The following is a 22636-nucleotide window of genomic DNA, read 5'->3' as shown; positions in this document are numbered from 1 at the left end:
GCTGAAGCTGAAACTCCAGTACTTTGGCCACCTGATGCAAAGAGTTGACTCATTTGAAAAGACCCTGAACCCTCCTCCCTCCTCCCTCCCCATACCATGGGGAACACATGTATACCTGTGGTGGATTCATTTTGATATTTGGCAAAACTAATACAATTATGTAAAGTTTAAAAATAAAATAAAATTTAAAAAAAATAAATAAAATAAAATTAATTAATTAAAAAAAAAAGACCCTGATGCTGGGAGGGATTGAGGGCAGGAGGAGAAGGGGACGACAGAGGATGAGATGGCTGGATGGCATCACCGACTCGATGGACATGGGTTGGGTAGACTCCGGGAGTTGGTGAAGGACAGGGAGGGAGGCCTGGCGTGCTGCAATTCATGGGGTTGCAAAGAGTCGGACATGACTGAGTGACTGAACTGAACTGATTGAGATTCTAATAATTATTTTATTTGTTCTTCAGTAGTGAAGAAATTTAAATGCCATGAAAGGAAGTCACACTAGGCAAAAGGTAGGCAGTATAACCTTTGGGCAATGATATCAACTGTGTGGATTCAAATCTGACCTCTGCCCTGACTTACTGTGTGATCATGGGCAAATTGCTACATCTGTCTGTGTCTCAGCTATAAAAGTAGCTACCTCAGAAGGACGTTGTGAGAATCAGATGAGTTAACAGATGTCAAGTATTAATATAGTTCCTGCTGCTGCTGCTGCTGCTGCTGCTAAGTCGCTTCCGTCGTGTCCGACTTGTAGCGACCGTGTAGACGGCAGCCTACCAGGCTCCTCTGTCCATGGGGTTTTCCAGGCAAGAGTACTGGAGTGGGGTGCATTGCCTTCTCCGAATATAGTTCCTGGTGCATAGTAAATACTCAGTAAGTGTTAGCTATTAATATTAATTTCAAATATGGGAATTTTTTTCTAATAGGTCCTTGGAAAGATTATCAACATGAAGTTAAAGTTGTTCATGAACTGCAGGAGTAAACTTTCAGAAGCCCCTTTAAAGAGGTTGGTCTATGTGAACATAATTTCATTTTGAAAAATTTGTACATGCTACAAGGGGAAAAAACTTAATTACTACACCTGTTTTTTCCTTCACAAAATGCTTAGTTGAAATAGATCAGAGATAGTTTATTGATATAAAATTAAGGTAACCTAACCAGTAAAATTCACCCAATATAATTGCAGAATTTACATGGATTATTTTCATCTATGGGTATTTTTAAAAATTTGATTTAGAAGTACCTATTTAGAAGTATACAGTGGGTTGCAGCAACATGGATGTACTTTGAGATTATTATACTAAGTGAAGTAAGTCGAAAGACAAATACCATATGATATCACTATGTGTGGAATCCAAAATATGACACAAATGAAGGTATAGGTGACATTTATTACCTTACTAAGATTTTTGTCCTCGTAATTCATTCATTTTTCATACTTATTTTTCTTTTGTATTTCAGATTTTATTATGTGTTTCTAAATCTCATTTTAGCCACTAATTGAGAGGTCTTTCCATGAGTACAGAGTTTTTACTCACACAAGTAGGAATCCTCTCCACAAAGTCTCTGTAAAGCTTTGGGATATATGATAAAGAGTGAGAATATTAAACATAATCTAGCACAGTTTGTTAGAAGGGAAAGAACTTGACTTCTCTAAAGTGAAATAACACCTAATATACCAGATAGATGCTGCAAGTGGTTAGTAACAGTGCATTAGACAAAAACTGTTGAATTTGTTTTAACCTGTGAGTTCAACAGAGTCTTATATACTTAGTAGCATATATTAAGGAAACTAGTTGACACATTAATTCTGTTGACCTAAAACAAATAGATTGTTAGATATTTCTCCAGAAAATATGGGTTTATTTAGGATCAGGAGAGTTGCAATTCATGGTCAGCAAGCACAGAGTGCCATGTACAAGTCTCTACACAAGGCAGAGGAAGGAGAACTCTTAGAGAGGAAAGGAAGTCAGGGTAGGGGAGTCTGTAGTAAACAATGAGCCCATGGCTTCTCATGTCTGAGTCCTTGCCGGGGAAGAAGAGAAGTCTTTCTTCTTCCTGTTGGGCTGTGTTATCATCAGAGGCTGTGAGTACTGCCCAGTGTAGTCTCCTGATTGTGAGATTTCTGTTTATTAACTTTTTTTTTTTTTTTTTACAATTCATAGACCTTAACTTATAAAATACTGTCTCATTCTTCTCAGAGATGACAGAGGTTATGGGCAGGAATTCTCTCAGTTCCTCCTATCTCCTGTACCTTTCCAGGCTTCCCGTGTGGTATGGGAAGAGTTGTCATCTTTCCTCTTGGTTAAGGTGTTCCTGTGTTTCGCCATTTATTTCTAGATCCTTCCTTTTATCACATAGTTCTTGTTCCATGTCTCTAACCTCACTAGTAGCCTTTTTCTTTCAGTCTCAGAGTTATTCAATTTTTAAAAAGAAAATAAACTGCTCCCTTAACTTCCTCTCCTCTAGAGCCCTACCTCTTCCTTCTCTTCTCCATTCTTGGTCATGTCAGGTTCTTAAGTGTGGCCAGCCCCCCTCTTCATCTCTCATTCACTTGTACCTCCCACTGAAGTTAGTCTTTATCCTCTTTGCCACTGAATTATTTTTACTAATTCACAAATTGCTGCTCGCAAAATCCATAGGATACTTCTTAATGACATTTCTGCTGCCTTTGATAGTACCCGGTACTTGGTTTGGACTGTGTTCTCTTCACCGTCTCCTCTTACTCTCTCTTTTTTGACTCTGCCTCTGGGGATTCACACCCTACCTAGATTCTCCTTGAGTGCCGGTTGTATGTGATGATTTGCTTCTAATGAATAGGATATGGCAAAAGTGAGGGAATGTCTCTTCTGCAATTAGGTTATAAGAGGCTGTGACTTCTCTCTTGCTGGCATTCTCTCTCTCCTGCTCTTGAGTGCTTCACTAAGCTTGCTGGAAATTCTCTTGTGCTAAGGACTGAGTGCAGTCTCCAGCCAAGGACTAGTGAGGAGCTGCAGGAGCCTGGGGGGGATTCCTCCCCCATGGAGTCTTGAGATAACCACAGCACAGCTGACACCTTGATTGTAGTCCCAAAATAGTGAAAGTCACTGTTCTTAGTAATGTAACTATTTCTTACTGTGTAAGACATAAGGTTAAAATACACTATGTAAGACATAAGACATAAGGTTAAAATACACTAATAATTGCTGATACTTCTGAAAGTTCTGTTAATAAGCAGCTGCTTTGAACTCACTCCTGTTTGTTTTTAATTGCACTTTTTAAATTAGTACCAGAACGTTAGCTTAAATTTTACTTGCTTTCTGCTTATCATTTCTCTTAATATTATTAATAGAGCTAAGAGCTAATAAAATCACTAATAATAGACCATGGTCACATTTGAAGAAGGATCGGTGAGTGAATTCAGATCATAAATTCCTGGAACCTGCATAAGTCAGTGTATCTTAAAGGGATTCATATTCGTTAAGAAATAATTAACAAGGGTATATAATATACACAGTCTTATAATAGATAATAGTATAAACAATAATAATGATTATCTACCACTCACATAAGCATTAACTTCAGTATAGTGTGTTTTTAGTCTTTTTAAGATTTTCTGGTCATGTTTTTAAGCCATTTGCGATTTTAAAATATTTTAGAAGAAATCTCAGTTTTGATTGCAGTATATATTTTATCTGTTTCTGCCAACAGCTTTTACCGTTTTGTTCTGGAACCGGAACTGATGTTAGCTAATGATATTACTGGACCAGTGGCAAAATTCTTGGATATCCCTGAATCACCCCTTCTAACCCTCAATATGATCACTCCTGAAGGCTGGTTGGTTGAAATAGTACACAGCAACTGTGACCTTGATAACATTCATTTAAAAGATGTAAGTTATAAAGTTGTATAAAGAAAGACAAAATGCTTTAGGGATTATGGATACAGGTTAATGAAGTATATGAAGTTCATCACTAGAGTAGTAATAATTCAACAACTGGTTAAGAACCCAGCTAAAGTTGTTGAAACAAGTACTGTTTTCAAGAAACTACTTATTTTTTGTTCTTAAAAACAGTAAACTGGACTCAGCGAGCACCCATCTGTGCTCACATCTCTTTTATGATTGTGGTGCATATATGATGATGGTGGAGTAGAGCTGGTATTACAGGAATGGAAGAAAATTAATCATAAGCTTTAGTGTTCAAGAATTTCACTCAACTGTTAGGTTCACTCAGCTAAAAGGAAGACTTGAGACTGCCCCTGAAAATACTTTGGCTAATAATAAAATAATCATGTGTATTTATTACAGAATTTACATTATGAGAATTACTAACCCCAAAACAATGACCTATGTCCTCCTAGATTGAGAAAGCTGTCACAGCAGAATATGAACTAGAATATCTACTACTCGAAGGACATTGCTTTGACTTAACGACAGACCAACCTCCTCGGGGTCTGCAGTTTACTCTGGGCACAAAAAATAAACCTGTTGTAGTAGATACAATAGTGATGGCCAATCTCGTAAGTACATACATACTCAATTAGAAATTTTGGTGAAATCCTCTAAGTTTTCCTAATAATAAGATGAAATAATTTTTATCCTGCTGTTGTTGTATAGGTCCCAGGGGAAAAAATCCTTCAATATGGTAATTAAAACAAAAATGAAGGGAGTTGTACATTCAGAATATGCTTTTATAGGTTATTATAAAATCTTCTTTCTTGGAATTCATTTATGAAAATTATTCCACAGTTAATGGAATACTGTTGTAGTATTCATGAATAATATTTCTTGAACAGTTGGATGTTGTTTTCATTCATGTAACTGTGATCATATTTTTTTCATCTTAAAAGGGATATTTTCAATTAAAAGCAAACCCAGGTGCTTGGATACTGAAATTACGCCAAGGAAGATCTGAAGATATTTATCAAATAGTTGGGTGAGTTATATAAACAACTTTAAAGTTTTTATATATAAAAAAGTTTTTAGTGTGACATAACAAAGATCATCAAAACAGCTAAAACATTCACAAATATCATTATTATAAAACAAAAACTCCTTATAAAACTGTAACATTTATTCTTATTGTTTTATTTCAAAAATACAAAAGGTATGCCTAATGTATACATCTTGTTCTTTACTCCATCTCCTTTACTTATTATTTTCTGTAGAATTTTCCATGTTAACACTGTAAACATATTTATTGTTTAATGATTATATAATATGTATATCTTATCTAGAAAAGCCATTATCTTTTCATTATGTTCAGTTTTTCATTTTTATAGATAAGAATTGGTGTCTCAATAAATTTCCTACTCATCAATGAGCCTAGTACAAAGCAGATATCATCATATTTTTTTTATAAGGAACCAATAAAAAATATTGACTGTTTGAGGGCACATATGATTTTTGCCAATATTGTTTTTTTCAACAACCATTTTAAAATGTAAAAACCATTTTTAGTGCAGGGGCCATACAAAACTCACCCACCAACTTGATTTTGCTCACCAGCCATAGTTTGCCAACACCTGTTGTTGTTCAGTCGCTAAGTCTTGTCCAGCTCTTTGCAGCCTCATGGACTGCAGCACGCCAGGCTCCTCTGTCCTCCAGTATATCCTGGAATTTGCTCAAATTCATGTCCTTGAGTTAGTGATGGTGGCTTACCATCTCATCCTCTGCTGTCCCCTTCTCCTTTTGCCTTTGCTCTTTCCCAACATTAGGGTTTTTTCTAATGAGTCGGCTCTTTGCATCAGGTGGTCCAAGTATTGGAGTTCCAGCTCCAGTGTCAGTCCTTACACTGGATATTCAGGGTTGATTTCCTTTAGGATGGACTGGTTTGATCTCCTTTCTCTTCAAGGGACTCTCAAGAGTCTTCTCCAACACCACAGTTCAGAAGCATCAATTCTTTAGCGCTCAGCTTTCTTTATGGTCCAACTCTCACATCTGTACATGACTGCTGGAAAAACTGTAGCTTTGACTATACAGATCTTTGTTGGCAAAGAGATGTCTCTGCTTTTTAATTCACTGTCTAGGTTTGTCATAGCTTTCCTTCCAAGGAGCAAGCGTCTTTTAATTTCATGGCTGCAGTCACCATCTGCAGTAATTTTGAAGCCCAGGAAAACAAAACCTGCCATTGTTTCCACTTTTTCTCCTTTTGTTTGCCATGAAAAGATGGGACTGTCTCGGGTGACCCTCCTGGGCATGGCTCATAGCTTCATTGAGTTATGCAAGCCCCTTCTCCACAACAAGGTTCTAATCCATGAAAGGGTTGCCAACACCTAGTAAACTTTTTTATACCTCTTAATATCTGTAGGAGGAGGTTTAGTCACTAAGTCGTGTCCAACTCTTGCGACCCCATGGACTGTAGTTCGCCAGGCTCCTCTGTCCATGGGATTCTCCAGGCAAGAATACTGGAGTGGGTTGCCATTTCCTTCTCCAGGCTTAGTATCTTTAATTTTTCATTTATTTCAGCAAGTATTCATTGAGCACCTATTATTATGCAGTATGCTCAACAAGGATAATATAGGGGTAGAGGTTATTGTGCCTTTTGTCCATTGTTTTTCCCCTTTTCCTTATAGTGCCTAGAACATGGTGTCATTCAGCAGACATGCTTAATAATTTAAGTACACAAAGCTGAGAATGCTCAATTCTTTTTTAGTGCTTTTCTTTTTTACTGAATGAAAAGAGTCTTTAAATTCTCGAGTGCTTTACAATTTTCAGAAGTTTCACACACATAATTTCATATAATTTTATAATAACTCTTTTCCCTGTTCCTCTAGTGCTCTGCCCTCCTTCCCTCTCTGCACTGGTAACCACTGCCTTGTTCTCTATATCAGTCAGTCTGCTGCTTTTTTGTTTTATTCCCTAGTTAGTTGTATTTTTTAGATGTCACAAATAAGAGATCGTTCAGTATTTGTCTTTTTCTGTCTGACTTATCTCACTTAACATAATGCCCTCCAAGTCCATTTGTGTTGCTGCAAATGCAAATTTTCATTCTTTTTTAATGATTAAATGGCTGCACACACAGACAGCCCACCCCGACTCCCACGGCTTCTTTATCCGTTCATCTGTTGAGGGATATTTAGGTTGTTTCCATATCTTGGCAATTATAAGTAATATTGCTATGAACAATAGGGTGAACATCTGTCTTTTCAAGTTAGTGTTTTTGTTTCTTTCAGGTATATACCCAGGACTGAAATTGCTGAGTCATATGGTAGTTCTATTTTTAGTTTTTTGAGAAATCTCCATACTGTTGTCCATAGTGACTGTACCAGTTTACAATCCCACCAACAGTGTAAGAAGGTTCCCTTTTCTCCATATCCTTGCCAACATTTGTTATTTGTGTTCTTTTTTTTGTGTGATAGCCATTCTGACAGGAGTGAGGTGATAGCTCACTCACTGTGACTTTGGCTATTTCTACTTCATAAGTTGGAATACTTTTTTTTTTTCCTAGTGATTATATTCCTGGGCAGGCCTGTGCCTCGTACTGTGGTTTAGGCACCTCATCAGAGGGACTGGGAGTGAAAGTCAAGGCATATGATAGTCAGCGTAGCCCTAGAATCCCCAGGTTTTCATTTTAGAAAAATTTTCAAGCGTGTGTTATAACTCTGACTGAATGCAAAGTATCTACTAATTTGACATCTGCTGTTTTCCCTCTTTGAAAAAATTCAGTTTTATTGTAAATGTTCTTTACAGTAGCATTTTTCAGTTCATAGTGAAAATACTATAAAAATTTTTTGAGCAAAGTTGTCATATTTGATTGACTTATGCAGTGTTGAAAACTGACAGGGAAATGCATAATGTGTAATATAAAATAACTTCAAGTGATGCAGATGGACATGAGAGACATATTTTCAGTATTATAAGTTTAACAATGTGCTTCAAATTTTGGTATTTGAAAATGGCTAATAGATACTGAAAAATAGTTGTATGGTGTGCAGTTCCTTTTGTTATGCTTTATAAACAACTGACAGTCTAGAAAATATTTCATATTTTAATTATTGTAATATATGAAATATTACTTTTGTGATAATCTTAATATACAGTATTAAAGATAAGCTATAAGCTACTTTTCTGAGTTAGGCGATATCAAATTTAGTGAGTTATTTGTGTATAATCTTATTTATATTAAGTTAAAATTGGGTAATTTTGAAAATTATAGTATATTGCAGCATACCTTAATTGACTATACAAACAGTAAATATTACATATGTACCAATAAGATTATACTTATGATTATTTCAGAATGAATTTATTCTGTGATTTATATGATTATAATTGTATGTCTTTTCTTAAATTGGGCATAAACATTTACATGTTTTTATGCTTCTAGGCATGAAGGAACTGACTCTCCACCAGACCTAGAAGATGTCATCGTTGTTTTAAATAGCTTCAAAAGCAAAATACTGGAAGTACAAGTGTGTGAGGCCAAAACACTTCATAGACTTTGTTCTTAATATTAAGAATTATCTTTTTTGTTCTCAATTTATTTTACAAATAATTTCACAGTGTTACTACCTAAAATGTCATATTGAAACTCTGGCAGTGGAAGGAGGAAGAGAATTAAATCATGAAGGGAAAGCAGCACACTTAAACATAGAAGAAAAGAATTTTTTTAAGTTATGATGTATCTACTATATTTGCAGCCAAATAATGTTATAAACTGTGCTTCACTGGTGGCTTAGCAGTAAAGAATCTGCCTGAGATGCAGGAGACGTGGGTTCAGTCCTTGTGTCAGGAAGATTCCCTGGAGGAGGGCACAGCAACCCACTCCAGTATTCTTTGCTGTTGTATCCCATGGACAGAGGAGCCTGGCGGGCTACAGTCCATGGGGTCACAAAGAGTCATACATGACTGAAGCGAGTGAGCACGATATTATAAATTAGGCTTTGGAGATGAGATTAGGAATGCATGATGAAAAGCTATCCCTTTCAACAGGAAAAACAGTGATTTTTCTTTCCTTGACAGAAACAAAAACCAGCAAAATTTTTAATGACGGCAGCATTAATTCTTTTGGATGAACCCACCTACTTAATACTTGAAATCAGTAAAAAACAAAAACTTGTTGGGTGAAATGTTTATTAACATTTTAAAAGCAATGAGGAGCTGACAGTAATGATAACAAGGAAATAGAAAACCAAAATTAAACAGAAAATGAGAGCCTAGTGAAATGAGCAAGCACAGAAGATTCTTATAACCCAAGAAAGCTACTGTTGCCCTCGAACATTTGTCCATTTTGGTTCACTTGAACTATCACTGTGATTTAATTTGCAAGGTGATAGGGACAGAAATTAAAACCCTTGACCCTTACAAAGTGGGTAATCTATTAGAAGACCCTCTCTGCTATAAGCTGGCTATAGCTCAGGGGAAGGATGAACCATAGTAAAGCATATCACACAGTCTTTTAGGCAAAATTAATAGCATCTAAATAATGGCGAAGGATAGGGAAGCCTGGCACACTGCAGCCCATGGGGTTACAAAGGCAGGGATGACTGAGCAACAACAACATGTTATTGTTTGAATAACAACAACAAAGCAATCGAGGGAACCCTGAACCTTGAATTTGTACTAAAATGGTTCCAGATAGATAAGGTTTTACAGGCATCTGACAGAAATATTCATATATCTCTGGAATAAGACTATATCCAAATACACAAAACCAGCAGAAACAGTGAGTAACAGAAAGCAGATATACGAACGCTCCGTATGTCAGCATTATTGACAGAGACTCTGAAACAAGTATGCCTACAGTGTTTGAGAAATAAAAGACAAACTTGAAAACAATTGCAGGGAATAAAAAACTATAAAAAGTGCGTATCTGACTTTTAAAGTAGAACTTCTAAAACTGAGCAATACAATGACAAGAAAATTCAGTTTTTGGCTTTAACAGGCCTCAGGAGATAGTGAGTTGGAAGATAGACCAAAAGAAGTATCCCATATGCAACAGAGACATGGAAAAAGAGGAATATACAACAGAGACTATATAAAAGGCATAGAGAACAGAGTGTGAAATCTAAGACACCAGGGTTACATTTAAACCTGGCTCTGCTATTCGCTCGCTGTGTGACCTTGGACAGATTGCTTAAACTCTTTCTATGTCATTTTTCTTATCTATAATACAGAGTTAATAATGGAATCCTCCTTATATGTCTACTATAAGGGTAAGGTAATTAAGCTTTATAAAATACTTTTGAGTGTTTAATAAAATCCATTTAAGTGGTGTTCAAGAAGGTGATGAAAGACAGAATGAGGTACAAGTATTATTTGAAGCATAATAGTAGGCAACCAGAGCCCTTAACTTATATACTGCATAGATCTTAAACTACCAAATTAATCAGAATTTGCCTTGAATCCCACATTATAACCTATTTCTTATCACCTCTGCTCTTTATCCTTGATCAGTGTATTCACGTTGTTTCAGTTCAGTCGCTCAGTTGTGTCCAACTCTTTGCGACCCCATGAATCGCAGCATGCCAGGCCTCCCTGTCCATCACCAACTCCTGGAGTTCACTCAGACTCACATCCATCGAGTCAGTGATGCCATCCAGCCATCTCATCCTCTGTCGTCCCCTTCTCCTCCCAGATCAGAGTCTTTTCCAATGAGTCAACTCTTCACATGAGGTGGCCAAAGTACTGGAGTTTCAGCTTTAGCATCATTCCTTCCAAAGAAATCCCAGGGCTGATCTCCTTTAGAATGGACTGGTTGGATCTCCTTGCAGTCCAAGGGACTCTCAAGAGTCTTCTCCAACACCACAGTTCAAAAGCATCAATTCTTTGGCACTCAGCTTTCTTCACAGTCCAACTCTCACATCCATACATGACCACTGGAAAAACCATAGCCTTGACTAGACGGCCCTTTGTTGGCAAAGTAATGTCTCTGCTTTTGAATATGCTATCTAGGATGGTCAGAACTTTTCTTCCAAGGAGTAAGCGTCTTTTAATTTCATGGCTGCAGTCACCATCTGCAGTGATTTTCGAGCCCCAAAACATAAAGTCTGACACTGTTTCCACTGTTTCCCCATCTATTTCCCATGAAGTGATGGGACCGGATGCCATGATCTTCGTTTTCTAACTGTTGAGTTTTAAGCCAACTTTTTCACTCTCCGCTTTGACCTTCATCAAGAGGCTTTTTAGTTCCTCTTCACTTTCTGCCTTAAGGGTGGTATCATCTGCATATCTGAGGTTATTGATATTTCTCCTGGCAATCTTGATTCCAGCTTGTGCTTCTTCCAGCCCAGCGTTTCTCATGATGTACTCTGCATATAAGTTAAATAAGCAGGGTGACAATATACAGCCTTGACGTACTTCTTTTCCTATTTGGAACCAGTCTGTTGTTCCATGTCCAGTTCTAACTGCTGCTTCCTGACCTGCATACACATTTCTCAAGAGGCAGGTCAGGTGGTCTGGTATTCCCATCTCTTTCAGAATTTTCCACAGTTGATTGTGATCCACACAGTCAAAGGCTCTGGCATAGTCAATAAAGCAGAAATAGATGTTTTTCTGGAACTCTCTTGCTTTTTCGATGATCCAGCAGATGTTGGCAATTTGGTCTCTGTTTCCTCTGCCTTTTCTAAAACCAGCTTAAACATCTGGAAGTTCACAGTTCACATATTGCTGAAGCCTGGCTTGGAGAATTTTGAGCATTACTTTACTAGCATGTGAGATGAGTGCAATTGTGCGATAGTTTGAGCATTCTTTGGCATTGCCTTTCTTTGGGATTGGAATGAAAACTGACCTTTTCCAGTCCTGTGGCCACTGCTGAGTTTTCCAAATTTGCTGGCATATTACACTCACCTTTGATACTGTTTTTCCTATATTGACCTTGGCTTCTTTTCTCAGAAATGGAAACTTACATTCTGGCCTTGATACATTTCCTTCTAATCATTTCAAATGAAAACCCCATAAACTCAGAGCAGCTCCTTAAGTTACCAAGTCAACCCAAGCCCTTTAGGACCAGCATTCCAGCTAGTATTATCCTAGCCCTACAAACAGGAAAGGAAAATATTATTTCTGCTGGGAGACTTGAGGTGTTTTAAATTTGAGGAATTTTGACCATTGAAAAATTATTAAATTTTCTTTTTGATTAGCTGAATTTTTTCACTCTCCATATTGGCTCTAATTTTACCTATTCTTGCCTGGTATAGAGCAGGTCTGACTCTTTGACCAAAGTCATCAAATCTTTGTTGAGGGTGATAGTCATGCCATGCCTGAAGCATACGTTCTATAGCCTAACCATATCTAGGTCCTTTACTTGTTTTTTAATAACAGTTCTATCTGTTCACCTTCCTTGTTTCCAAATTACACAAAAGGATGGGAAAAAGGGAAGAGAAAAGATAAGCAACATAAAGGGTCAGCGCATGAATTCCAGTAGCTCACCAGTTAGGAATTCCAGGAAGGGAGAACAGAAAGTGGAGGCGGCAAAGTATTCCACAGGTAAAGAGAGGCAAACATATTCGCATCGAGGGCTCCACAAATCAGAATGCGTGAGAAATGGCCCACACCAGAGCCTAGAAACTACCAAAGAGAAAAGATGAGTCACTTCAGTGACCTTAGAATGACTCTTAACAGTAGCATCCGATGTTTTATTTTTCAAGACAACAAAACAAAGACTTCAGTGTTTTGAGAAGTATTTTGAACCTGGGATTCTTTAGTCAAATATTCTCTGAAGGGTGAAGATTTAGAAAAATTACCTTTCACACCTGTTCTTGAACGTGTTTGCCATCACAAAGAGAATAAAAAACAAGAAAGAGGAAAATGGGTATTTCAAGAAATGATGAAATTAATGTGAAAACCAATGCAAAGAATGCTTGAAAGAGGCAGTTCATTGTTAAGCCCAAAGAAAAATGTCTTCAAGAAGATAGGAATTCCAGATGATGAATAATAAACTGGAAAATATTAGGTATATGATAAGAAATATCTTTCCACAAGAAAAATACAATAAAATTCCAAGAAAAAAATACTTACCTATTGATGTGAGAAAGCAGAATCCATGTGAACCAAGAAGAGTATGGTGGTCATACTTTTGTAACTGTGGGGGAAATGTAGTAACCTTTGAGACTTAATTGAGCAGTATTTACAGTGTCACAATATGTACTTTTTATTGATTTTTCAAGTTGTAGAATAAACAATGCAAAAGATAGTTATATTGACCAAGGTAAATGTAAATTTTATCCATATTTACAATGCTAAAGTAAAGGTTTAGCTAATGTAAGTTGAGACAAAGGGAAAAGGTAGAGATGCTAGTATCTGTATCATAGGATATGTGCAAGAGAAACTGTTGAATTTGTTGGAATAAAAAATATAGATTTAAGGATTACTTAAAGTTAGAAAAATACTCAGTAGAAAAACTAATGATAAAGATAATATTACTAGAACCTCCAGACAAAGAGGGGAAGGGAAGAGTGATACAAGTAAGCTACTCGTCTTTTTGTTACAAAGAACGAATAATGTCTAAACTCTGCGAATCAGATATATGGTAGATGACATCTACAGTTGATAAATCAGTAAGTACAAGTGTAAGCACATTATTTAGCAGTGTGGAGGTTATTACAAAAGAACTGAAAACGAGACTGAACTGATGGTTGAAACCAGATTGTGTCTATAAAGTACTAAGATCTTTTTTGGCTTCATTTACTATAACTATTTAGGGCTTCCCTGGTGGCTCAGTTGATAAAGAATCCACCTGCAATGCAGGAAACCCAGGTTTGATCCCTTGGTGGGGAAGATCCCATGGACAGAAGAGCCTGGTGGACTACTGTCCAAGGAGTCACAAAGAGTCAGACATGACTTAGTGACTAAACCACATCTTAGATTTACAAGAGTCACCTGCCCAAGATATTTCTATCCATGCAGCATAATATTTAAATCTATAAAATTCTAAAGTTTTTCTTTACCATGCTATCTAGGTACGGAAAAAGCCAGATAAAATCAAGGAAGATATCCTTTCCGATAAAGGTGAAAAGAAGAGAGGAATGTGGGATTCCATTAAAAGGTAGTTAATAATGGATGTTTTAACGTATAACTATAGACCCATCAAGAGTCTAGTGTGTGGAAGCCCTCCACATGGTAAACATTTAAGTTATGCACAGATCTTCTCTGGAAAGGATAAGACAAATACATAAATGTTACTGATACAGGATAGGAAAAGAGGAGGAACCTCAGAAAAGACTGTGGAGGAGTGCATGACTAAGATATATTCTAAAGGATGGACAGAGAGAGAAGGTACCTGGTTACCTGAAGCTAGAAAGATTGGGTATGTTTCTCACAGAACAGGAAGTAGCCCAGGTTAGCTGAGATGTTAAATATTATGGGAAATATTTAAGTTAGGTTGGGACCTGTATTAATCAGAAAAGGAATATATAGGCTCACACATCTAGAGTTCAGGAGCAGAGCTGACTTTGAGCATTCAGGTGATGTGGCCCAGAAACTCTTTCTCCAACATATAGTTCTGTTATCTGTGCTGCCTTCACTTTCAGACAAATGTTTACAAGAAAGAGCTTGCCCAATTTAGGCCTCTTTTTCTGTAAGTTGACTTCTTGTTTGATGAGAATGATGTTACTGTCCCAGTATGCTGTTGAACTGGTTCCCGATCGAGAAAGTCTCAAACTCACTCCTTTTGAGATGAGTTCTGTGTAGACTTGTTTAGAATCTGGGCATTTTAAAGAGTATCTGTTCATTAGCTTCCATTGAAACCAGAAGGTAGAGACAGAAAGGAATAAAGATATTGTTAAACTATGGCGTAGCCACTTACTATGCAGAAGGGATACCAAAACAAAGCACTGCTTTGTTAGAAAGAGAGAAGATAAGTCTTGGGGGATAGTGACTCCTCCAGATACATAAGTGTATGTTAGAGTGCTTTCACTTTTATATCTTAGTTTTAATCCTAACTTCAAGTGATTTTTTTCTTCCCCTCCCTGAATCAACTTAGTTGGGGGTTTACAGTGAGAAAAGATTTCAGAAATACCTCTGTCGTAACAAAAGCCTCAATACATTGCATGTGGCCATAGCATGCTGCAACTCATTCTGTGCTCTTAAGATAACTTTTGTAACTCACAAAGATTCAAAAGTATTATCTCATTAACCTACAATATAATTGCATTCTATGTTGTCCATTTTTTAAAAATCATAAAATTTCAAGTTATATTGTCATGTTTAAATATAAACCATAATTTTTAGGGTAAGTACTTATTTCAGTGTACTAACCCTGAAAAGCATTCCTGTTTTTTATCTCTTATCAAATTCAGTACTTTATTTAGGTATGTAAAGTGTTCAGATGTGTTTAAGAAACTAATGATCAGTAGTTTTTTTTTTATTCCAAGTTTCACAAGGAGCCTGCATAAACAAGAAGATAATAAGGAAAAAGATGTTCTAAACATTTTTTCAGTTGCTTCTGGCCATTTATATGAACGCTTTTTAAGGTAGGTATTTTTTTAATCTAATGTTTTGGAAAGGAATACACTTACATGGTCTGAAAAAAAATTTTAAGTTTAAAAGAAGGAAAGAAATTACAGTGAAAAAAAACTCCCACCTCTGTTCCCTTGATTCCCCATTCACTTTATCACAGGAAACCAATGTTATTATTTTCATACCTGCCAAAGATATGTATAGACAAGCTCAAATGTATATTTTTTAACTCTTTTACCGAAATAACAACACAGTACATACTACTTTGCACCTTGCTCTTTTTTTTTTTAACCTAAAATTATGAGAGATGTATATTTTCTAAACACAATGAAATTTTAAGTTTGATTTGAAATGTCAGTATTCTTTAAGGTTAGAAAACGGACATATTTTGTAGTAAGATGTGAGAGAAAAAAGAATATATAGTAAATTTTCTGGCAAAGAAATACCTTGTTTTATAAAAAGGAGGAGGAGTCTGAGAAGAGGGAGAAATATTTATAAACTACAAAGGGCTATTTTTTTTTTAACTGTATATATAGAAGGATCATAGAGAATGCCTCAAAAATATTTGAAGATGTTGACATTTTAAGATGGTACTTTAGATACATCTGTATCTTCTCCGAGCAGAGGTCTAGAATAACAAAACACATGGCCTATCCAGTGAATTTATCAAGACAGACAGGCTGTTCAGGCCTTCAAGGTTTACATACCTTCTATTAATGACACAGGGCTTCCCCAGTGGCTGTCAGTAAAGAATCTGCCGGTAGAGCAGGAGGCACGGGTTCAATCCCTGGTCGGGGAAGATCCCCTAGAGGAGGGCATGGCAGCCCACTCCAGTATTCTTGCCTAGGATATCCCATGGACAGAGAAGCCTGGTGGGCTACAGTCCGTAGAGTTGCAAAAGAGTCCGACACAACTGAGATAATGACACAATAATAGAGCCAAGATTAGACTTTGAGTTCAGTTCAGTCAATCAGTTGTGTCCGACTCTTTGTGACCCCATGAATCGCAGCACACCAGGCCTCCCTGTCCATCACCAACTCCCGGAGTTCACTCAGACTCACGTCCATCGAGTTGGTGATGCCATCCAGCCATCTCATCCTCTGTCGTCCCCTTCTCCTCCTGCCCCCAAAGCCCCCCAGCATCAGAGTCTTTTCCAATGAGTCAACTCTTCACATGAGATGGCCAAAGTACTGGAGTTTCAGCTTCAGCATCATTCCTTCCAAAGAAATCCCAGGGCTGATCTCCTTCAGAATGGACTGGTTGGATCTCCTTGCAGTCCAAGGGACTCTCAAGAGTCTTCTCCAACACCACAGTTCAAAAGCATCAATTCTTTGGTGCTCCGCCTTCTTCACAGTCCAAATCTCACATCCATACATGACCACTGGAAAAACCATAGCCTTGACTAGACGGCCCTTTGTTGGCAAAGTAATGTCTCTACTTTTGAATATGCTATCTAGATTGGTCAGAACTTTTCTTCCAAGGAGTAAACGTCTTTTAATTTCATGGCTGCAGTCACCATCTGCAGTGATTTTCAAGCCCAAAAACATAAAGTATGACACTGTTTCCACTGTTTCCCCATCTATTTGCCATGAAGTGATGGGACCAGATGCCATGATCTTCATTTTCTGAATGTTGAGCTTTAAGCCAACTTTTTCACTCTCCACTTTCACTTTCATGGAGAGGCTTTTTAGTTCCTCTTCACTTTCTGCCGTAAGGGTGGTATCATCTGCATATCTGAGGTTATTGATATTTCTCCTGGCAGTCTTGATTCCAGCTTGTGCTTCTTCCAGCCCAGCGTTTCTCATGATGTACTCTGCATATAAGTTAAATAAGCAGGGTGACAATACACAGCCTTGACGTACTCCTTTTCCTATTTGGAACCAGTCTGTTGTTCCATGTCCAGTTCTAACTGTTGCTTCCTGACCTGCATACACATTTCTCAAGAGGCAGGTCAGGTGGTCTGGTATTCCCATCTCTTTCAGAATTTTCCACAGTTGATTGTGATCCACACAGTCAAAGGCTTTGGCATAGTCAATAAAGCAGAAATAGATGTTTTTCTGGAACTCTCTTGCTTTTTTGATGATCCAGCAGATGTTGGCAATTTGGTATCTGTTTCCTCTGCCTTTTCTAAAACCAGCTTAAACATCTGGAAGTTCACAGTTCACGTATTGCTGAAGCCTGGCTTGGAGAATTTTGAGCATTACTTTACTAGCGTTTGAGATGAGTGCAATTGTGCGATAGTTTGAGCATTCTTTGGCATTGCCTTTCTTTGGGATTGGAATGAAAACTGACCTTTACCAGTCCTGTGGCCACTGCTGAGTTTTCCAAATTTGCTGGCATATTGAGTGCAGCACTTTCACAGCATCATCTTTCAGGATTTGAAATAGCTCAACTGGAATGCCATCACCTCCACTAGCTTTGTTCGTAGTGATGCTTTCTAAGGCCCACTTGACTTCACATTCCAGGATGTCTGGCTTTAGGTGAGTCATCACACCATCATGATTATCTGGGTGGTGAAGCTTTTTTTTGTACAGTTCTTCTGTGTATTTTTGCCACCTCTTCTTAATATCTTCTGCTTCTGTTAGGTCCCTACCATTTCTGTCCTTTATCGAGCCCATCTTTGCATGAAATGTTCCCTTGGGATCTCTCATTTTCGTGAAGAGATCTCTAGTCTTTCCCATTCTCTTGTTTTCCTCTATTTCTTTGCATTGATTGCTGAGGAAGGCTTTCTTATCTCTTCTTGCTATTCTTTGGAACTCTGCATTCAGATGCTTATATCTTTCCTTTTCTCCTTTTCTCCTAAATCTCTTAACTAAAGATTAGACTTTAGTTAAACTAAATACTGTTTCAAACTTGCTTCTTTCTCTTGTCAGCTGGAACAGTCAATCAGTTTAGTCTATATCAGGTGTGTGTATATATATATATATATATATATATATATACACACACGCACACACACACACACACATGTATGTGTATCTATATATATACACCTATATTATATTCTTATACGTTATATACTGATGAGCAGCCATAGTATTTGAAGACACTTCACTCTATTTCTGCATAATTTATAGTGAAAAACTAGTTAATATCTTTAAATACTTAAATGCCTTAAGAGAAGTAGGATGAAATCCTATTAATGTGAGTTTATTGTTTTATGCAGAATTATGATGCTTTCTGTTTTACGGAACACAAAAACACCAGTGAAGTTCTGGTTTCTTAAAAATTATCTCTCACCAACATTTAAAGTAAGTACATTAATTTTTTATATAGAGTGGTTAATATTTCAATAGTAAGTTATTTATATCATTGCAACATTTACATAACATTTCTTTTTTTAGAATGTGTCTTTTGAAATGTATACTCAAATTATTATATATAATCAATTAAAACTTGGTATTCAGTATTTTTATCTGGCTTAAAAATTCTGTACAGCTTTTATTTAAAGCAGTGATGAAAAAGACAACAGGAGATGGTTTAAAGTAAACTCAGAATTAGGATTAGTGGATTTTCATGATAAAAGTTGGCAATGAAAAATATGTGCAGATTGTTAATTTTAAAACTTAGATTTTTGTTATATTTTTACAAAGAAAGGAAGAACAGTAGTATCCAGAATATATGAAAATTGTACCACAGGAGATAGTTTGATAAAGCTGAGAAGAGTGAAGGCTCTGGTGTCGCATGCAGTGCGTGGTTGCTGTGGTCCTGCGGACACTACAGTTAGTGTCTGTGGCATTTTATGTTTAGCACGTCTGTTCCCCTTTACTTAGCCCCACACTTTTGCCCTCTTTCTTCGTATTAATCAGATTCCTGGCAAGTTAGGGTCTGTTTTGACAGCAGTTAAAGGAGTTCTCTTTCTAGACCCAAACCAGTGGTGAAAGCAGAAATAAAAACAGTCAACCATGCTTTTATTCCTTGGTATTGCCAGGTACATTTCTGAGTACTTTACCTCCATTATTCAGTTGCTCTGCATAAAGTACTATTCCCAGAAAAACCAAGACTCAGAAGTTACACAGCTGACTTGCACAATTGAGAGGTATCCAGGACCACCCCTAAGTTCAAGAACCCAGTAGGTCTCACAGAACTCAGAAAAGCAGTTACACTCAGAGTTACATAGTTCTTTACAGCAAAAGGATGCAGATTAAAATCAGCAAAGTAAAGAGACGCATAGGACAGAATCCAGGGGAGACCAGACCAAGCTTTCCTTTTCCTCTCCCAGTGGAGTTGTGTGCACAGAGCTTGCATCTCCTAGTAGAACTGCGGCAGCATACATGGAGTGTTGCTAAATAAAGAAGCCCATTCAGACCTCGTGTACAGGGTTTTTATTGGGGGTTGCGTTTTTAATCCTTGAAGCAAATAGTCATAAATCTCAGATACTTATATCAAGAATATAATTTATCAGTTTACAACTCATTTTGTGTGTGTGTGTGTGTGTTTTTTTAACACCTTTCACATCTTCTGCCTCTCTGATCAACCAGCATGTGGACATGTGCATGAGGTGTTTGATTCATAGGTGTTCCAAGATCCAGAGGCTTTCTTTTCTGTCATTAAGTTTTCAGATCAGACATTAGTAGTAAAACTAGAGGAACAGTTATCTTAATTAATAACTCTGCTAATTAATGTAGTGTACCTATTTTTTTAATGTCCTTCAAGGGCTTCCCTGGTGGCTCAGATAGTAAAAAATCTACCTGGAACTCGGGAGACCGTCAGAAAGATCCCCTAGAGAAGGGAATGGCTACCCCCTCCAGTATTCTTGCCTGGAGAATCCCATGGACAAAGAAGCCTGGCGGGCTACACATCCATGGGATTTCAAAGAGTCAGACACAACTGAGTGACTAACACTTTTTTTCATTTTTCATGTATACTTATATTTTTATATTTGTCAGCATCATCATATTTCTTATTAATAGGTATAAGTTGTAGATGACAACCGTTTAAGACATTTTACCAATTCATTTGTAACAATATGTAGTAAACTCTAACTTTTAAAATGTTAACATTTTTCTATGAAACAAAAACTACTTTCTGTTCCTTAAACATATTCTTTGATTTGTATGTGTGTTTTAGGAAGTGATCCCGCACATGGCTGAGAAGTATGGCTTCCAGTATGAACTAGTCCAGTATAGGTGGCCCCGGTGGCTTCATCAGCAGACAGAAAAACAGCGGATTATTTGGGGTTATAAGATTCTTTTCCTTGATGTCCTTTTTCCTCTTGCAGTGGACAAAATCATTTTTGTTGATGCTGACCAGGTAATAAGATTAACTATTGTTTTTAAGAGTACTTTAACTTTTTCACACTTCTAAGTATTCAGTTCAGTTCAGTTGCTAAGTCGTATCCAACTCTGCGACCCCACGAATTGCAGCACGCCAGGCCTCCCTGTCCATCACCAACTCCCGGAGTTCACTCAGACTCACGTCCATCGAGTTGGTGATGCCATCCAGCCACCTCATCCTCTGTCGTCCCCTTCTCCTCCTGCCCCCAAAGCCCCCCAGCATCAGAGTCTTTTCCAATGAGTCAACTCTTCACATGAGATGGCCAAAGTACTGGAGTTTCAGCTTCAGCATCATTCCTTCCATAGAAATCCCAGGGCTGATCTCCTTCAGAATGGACTGGTTGGATCTCCTTGCAGTCCAAGGGACTCTCAAGAGTCTTCTCCAACACCACAGTTCAAAAACATCAATTCTTTGGCGCTCAGCCTTCTTCACAGTCCAACTCTCACATCCATACATGACCACTGGAAAAACCATAGCCTTGACTACATGGACTTTTGTTGGCAAAGTAATGTCTCTGCTTTTGAATATGCTAGGACACACTTTATGTTGCTGCTGTTTACTGCTATCTCTGTTGCCATGCTATGTAAACATAAGACATAATTTTGATATATAAGGAAAATATCTTTTCTAAAGATAATCTGCATTCCAGGGGAAAATCAAAAGTTTTGCCAGAAGTACCAGTTATTCCTTAAGACATGGCAATTTTTCCTCTGAGGTAGTTTTTTTTTTTGGTAGTTAAAAATAAAACAAATACTTATATAAATCATCACAATAAAAGTAGCTATATGAATTCCTGTGGATATGAGCTGAAATTTGTTTAAAGTGAACTGTTTCTTCTTGCTGGAAAAGTTAGCAATTACACACATTCACCTCTCTTTTTTCCCCCTTCAGCAACATTCTTTGACAATTAGCAATAACCAAATCCCATTATTCTGGCACTTAAAAGAAGCCTAATTTGGCCAAAAAAAATTATGGTCCTCAGCTTTCAACAGAAATTTTTATGATTTTTACCCTTCCCTCCTTACCTGCCTTTGTAATCATGAATGATAAAAAAAAAAAAATAATAAGTACTTTTAAAATACACAGAATTTTTCTTAAAGCCTTTAAAAATATGCAGAATTTCTAAAAACAATAGTATGTAAATATAAGTGTTATTTTAGTTAAATGCACAAGTTAGTATATTATTTAGTACTAAAGTATATTTTCAAATCCTATTTTATAATATACTTCTATATTATATCTATATATCCTAAATTCTGTTATCTTTGTATTGTTTTCCAAATTGATAAATGTGAATAATTATAATGAAAAACTAAGAAAGTAGGCAAAAGTGTAATGAAGTATTTTCAAACATACTAACATAAAATTGATTTCTCTTTCCCATTATATATGCATTAATATTTTTCTAGCAGGCTAGAGTCTGTTACAAAATCAAACATGCTAATATTACTTCATTGAAGCTATTGAGAATAATCAGAAGATTTTTCTTTATGATTCAAACTAACATTTGCCAATATATTTACAGTAATAGATATATGCCATAAAAATTGTTTTGGATTATTAATCTATACCTTGAGAAATTAAGAGCTGTGTACTTATATATTTAATTCCTTACCAAAATATGTTTTGTTCAGAATACCTTGATTATAAATCAAAACCACAATGAGATATCACCTCACACATGTCAGAATGGCTATCATCAAAAAGCACAAATAACAAATATTGGTGAGGATGTGGAGAAAAGGAAACCCTCCTACACTGTTGGTGGGAATGTAAATTGGTATAGCTACTGTGGAAAATAATATGGAGGTTCCTCAAAAAAACTTTCCATAGAACAATCATGTGACCCAGAAATCCCAGTCCTGGGTATATAGCTGAAAGAAACAAAAACACTAATTAAAAAAGACATATATACCCCAATGTTCATAGCAGCATTATTTAAAATTGCCAAGATATGAAAGCAATCTAAGTGTCCATCAA

General features: G+C 36.8%; 1 protein-coding gene across 6 annotated transcripts in view; it reads left to right on the top strand.

Moving 5' to 3' along the window:
- Positions 1-22636, top strand: part of UGGT2 (UDP-glucose glycoprotein glucosyltransferase 2) — a 144479-nt gene that overhangs the window by 105487 nt on the left and 16356 nt on the right. For 3 of the 6 annotated variants that reach the window (XM_086330269.1, XM_086330272.1, XM_086330267.1), the window contains 9 exons: positions 927-1006; positions 3691-3871; positions 4342-4500; positions 4831-4916; positions 8310-8394; positions 13882-13967; positions 15277-15393; positions 18546-18630; positions 20450-20632. In XM_086330269.1, the coding sequence (XP_086186395.1) occupies positions 927-1006; positions 3691-3871; positions 4342-4500; positions 4831-4916; positions 8310-8394; positions 13882-13967; positions 15277-15393; positions 18546-18630; positions 20450-20632 (1062 nt within the window). Of the gene's footprint in view, positions 1-464; positions 508-926; positions 1007-3690; positions 3872-4341; positions 4501-4830; positions 4917-8309; positions 8395-13881; positions 13968-15276; positions 15394-18545; positions 18631-20449; positions 20633-22636 lie in introns of those variants that run through there. The other 3 variants (XM_086330271.1, XM_086330270.1, XM_086330273.1) reach the window with 2 other exon arrangements.

The sequence above is a fragment of the Bos grunniens genome, chromosome 12, assembly GCF_055505025.1.
Source record: "Bos grunniens cultivar Pamir isolate PY7600 chromosome 12, Bosgru_T2T1.0, whole genome shotgun sequence".
In the NCBI taxonomy this organism is placed as follows: Eukaryota; Metazoa; Chordata; class Mammalia; order Artiodactyla; family Bovidae; genus Bos; species Bos grunniens.
Note: the sequence above shows the minus strand (reverse complement) of the source record. Positions and strands in the feature narration are given on the sequence as shown.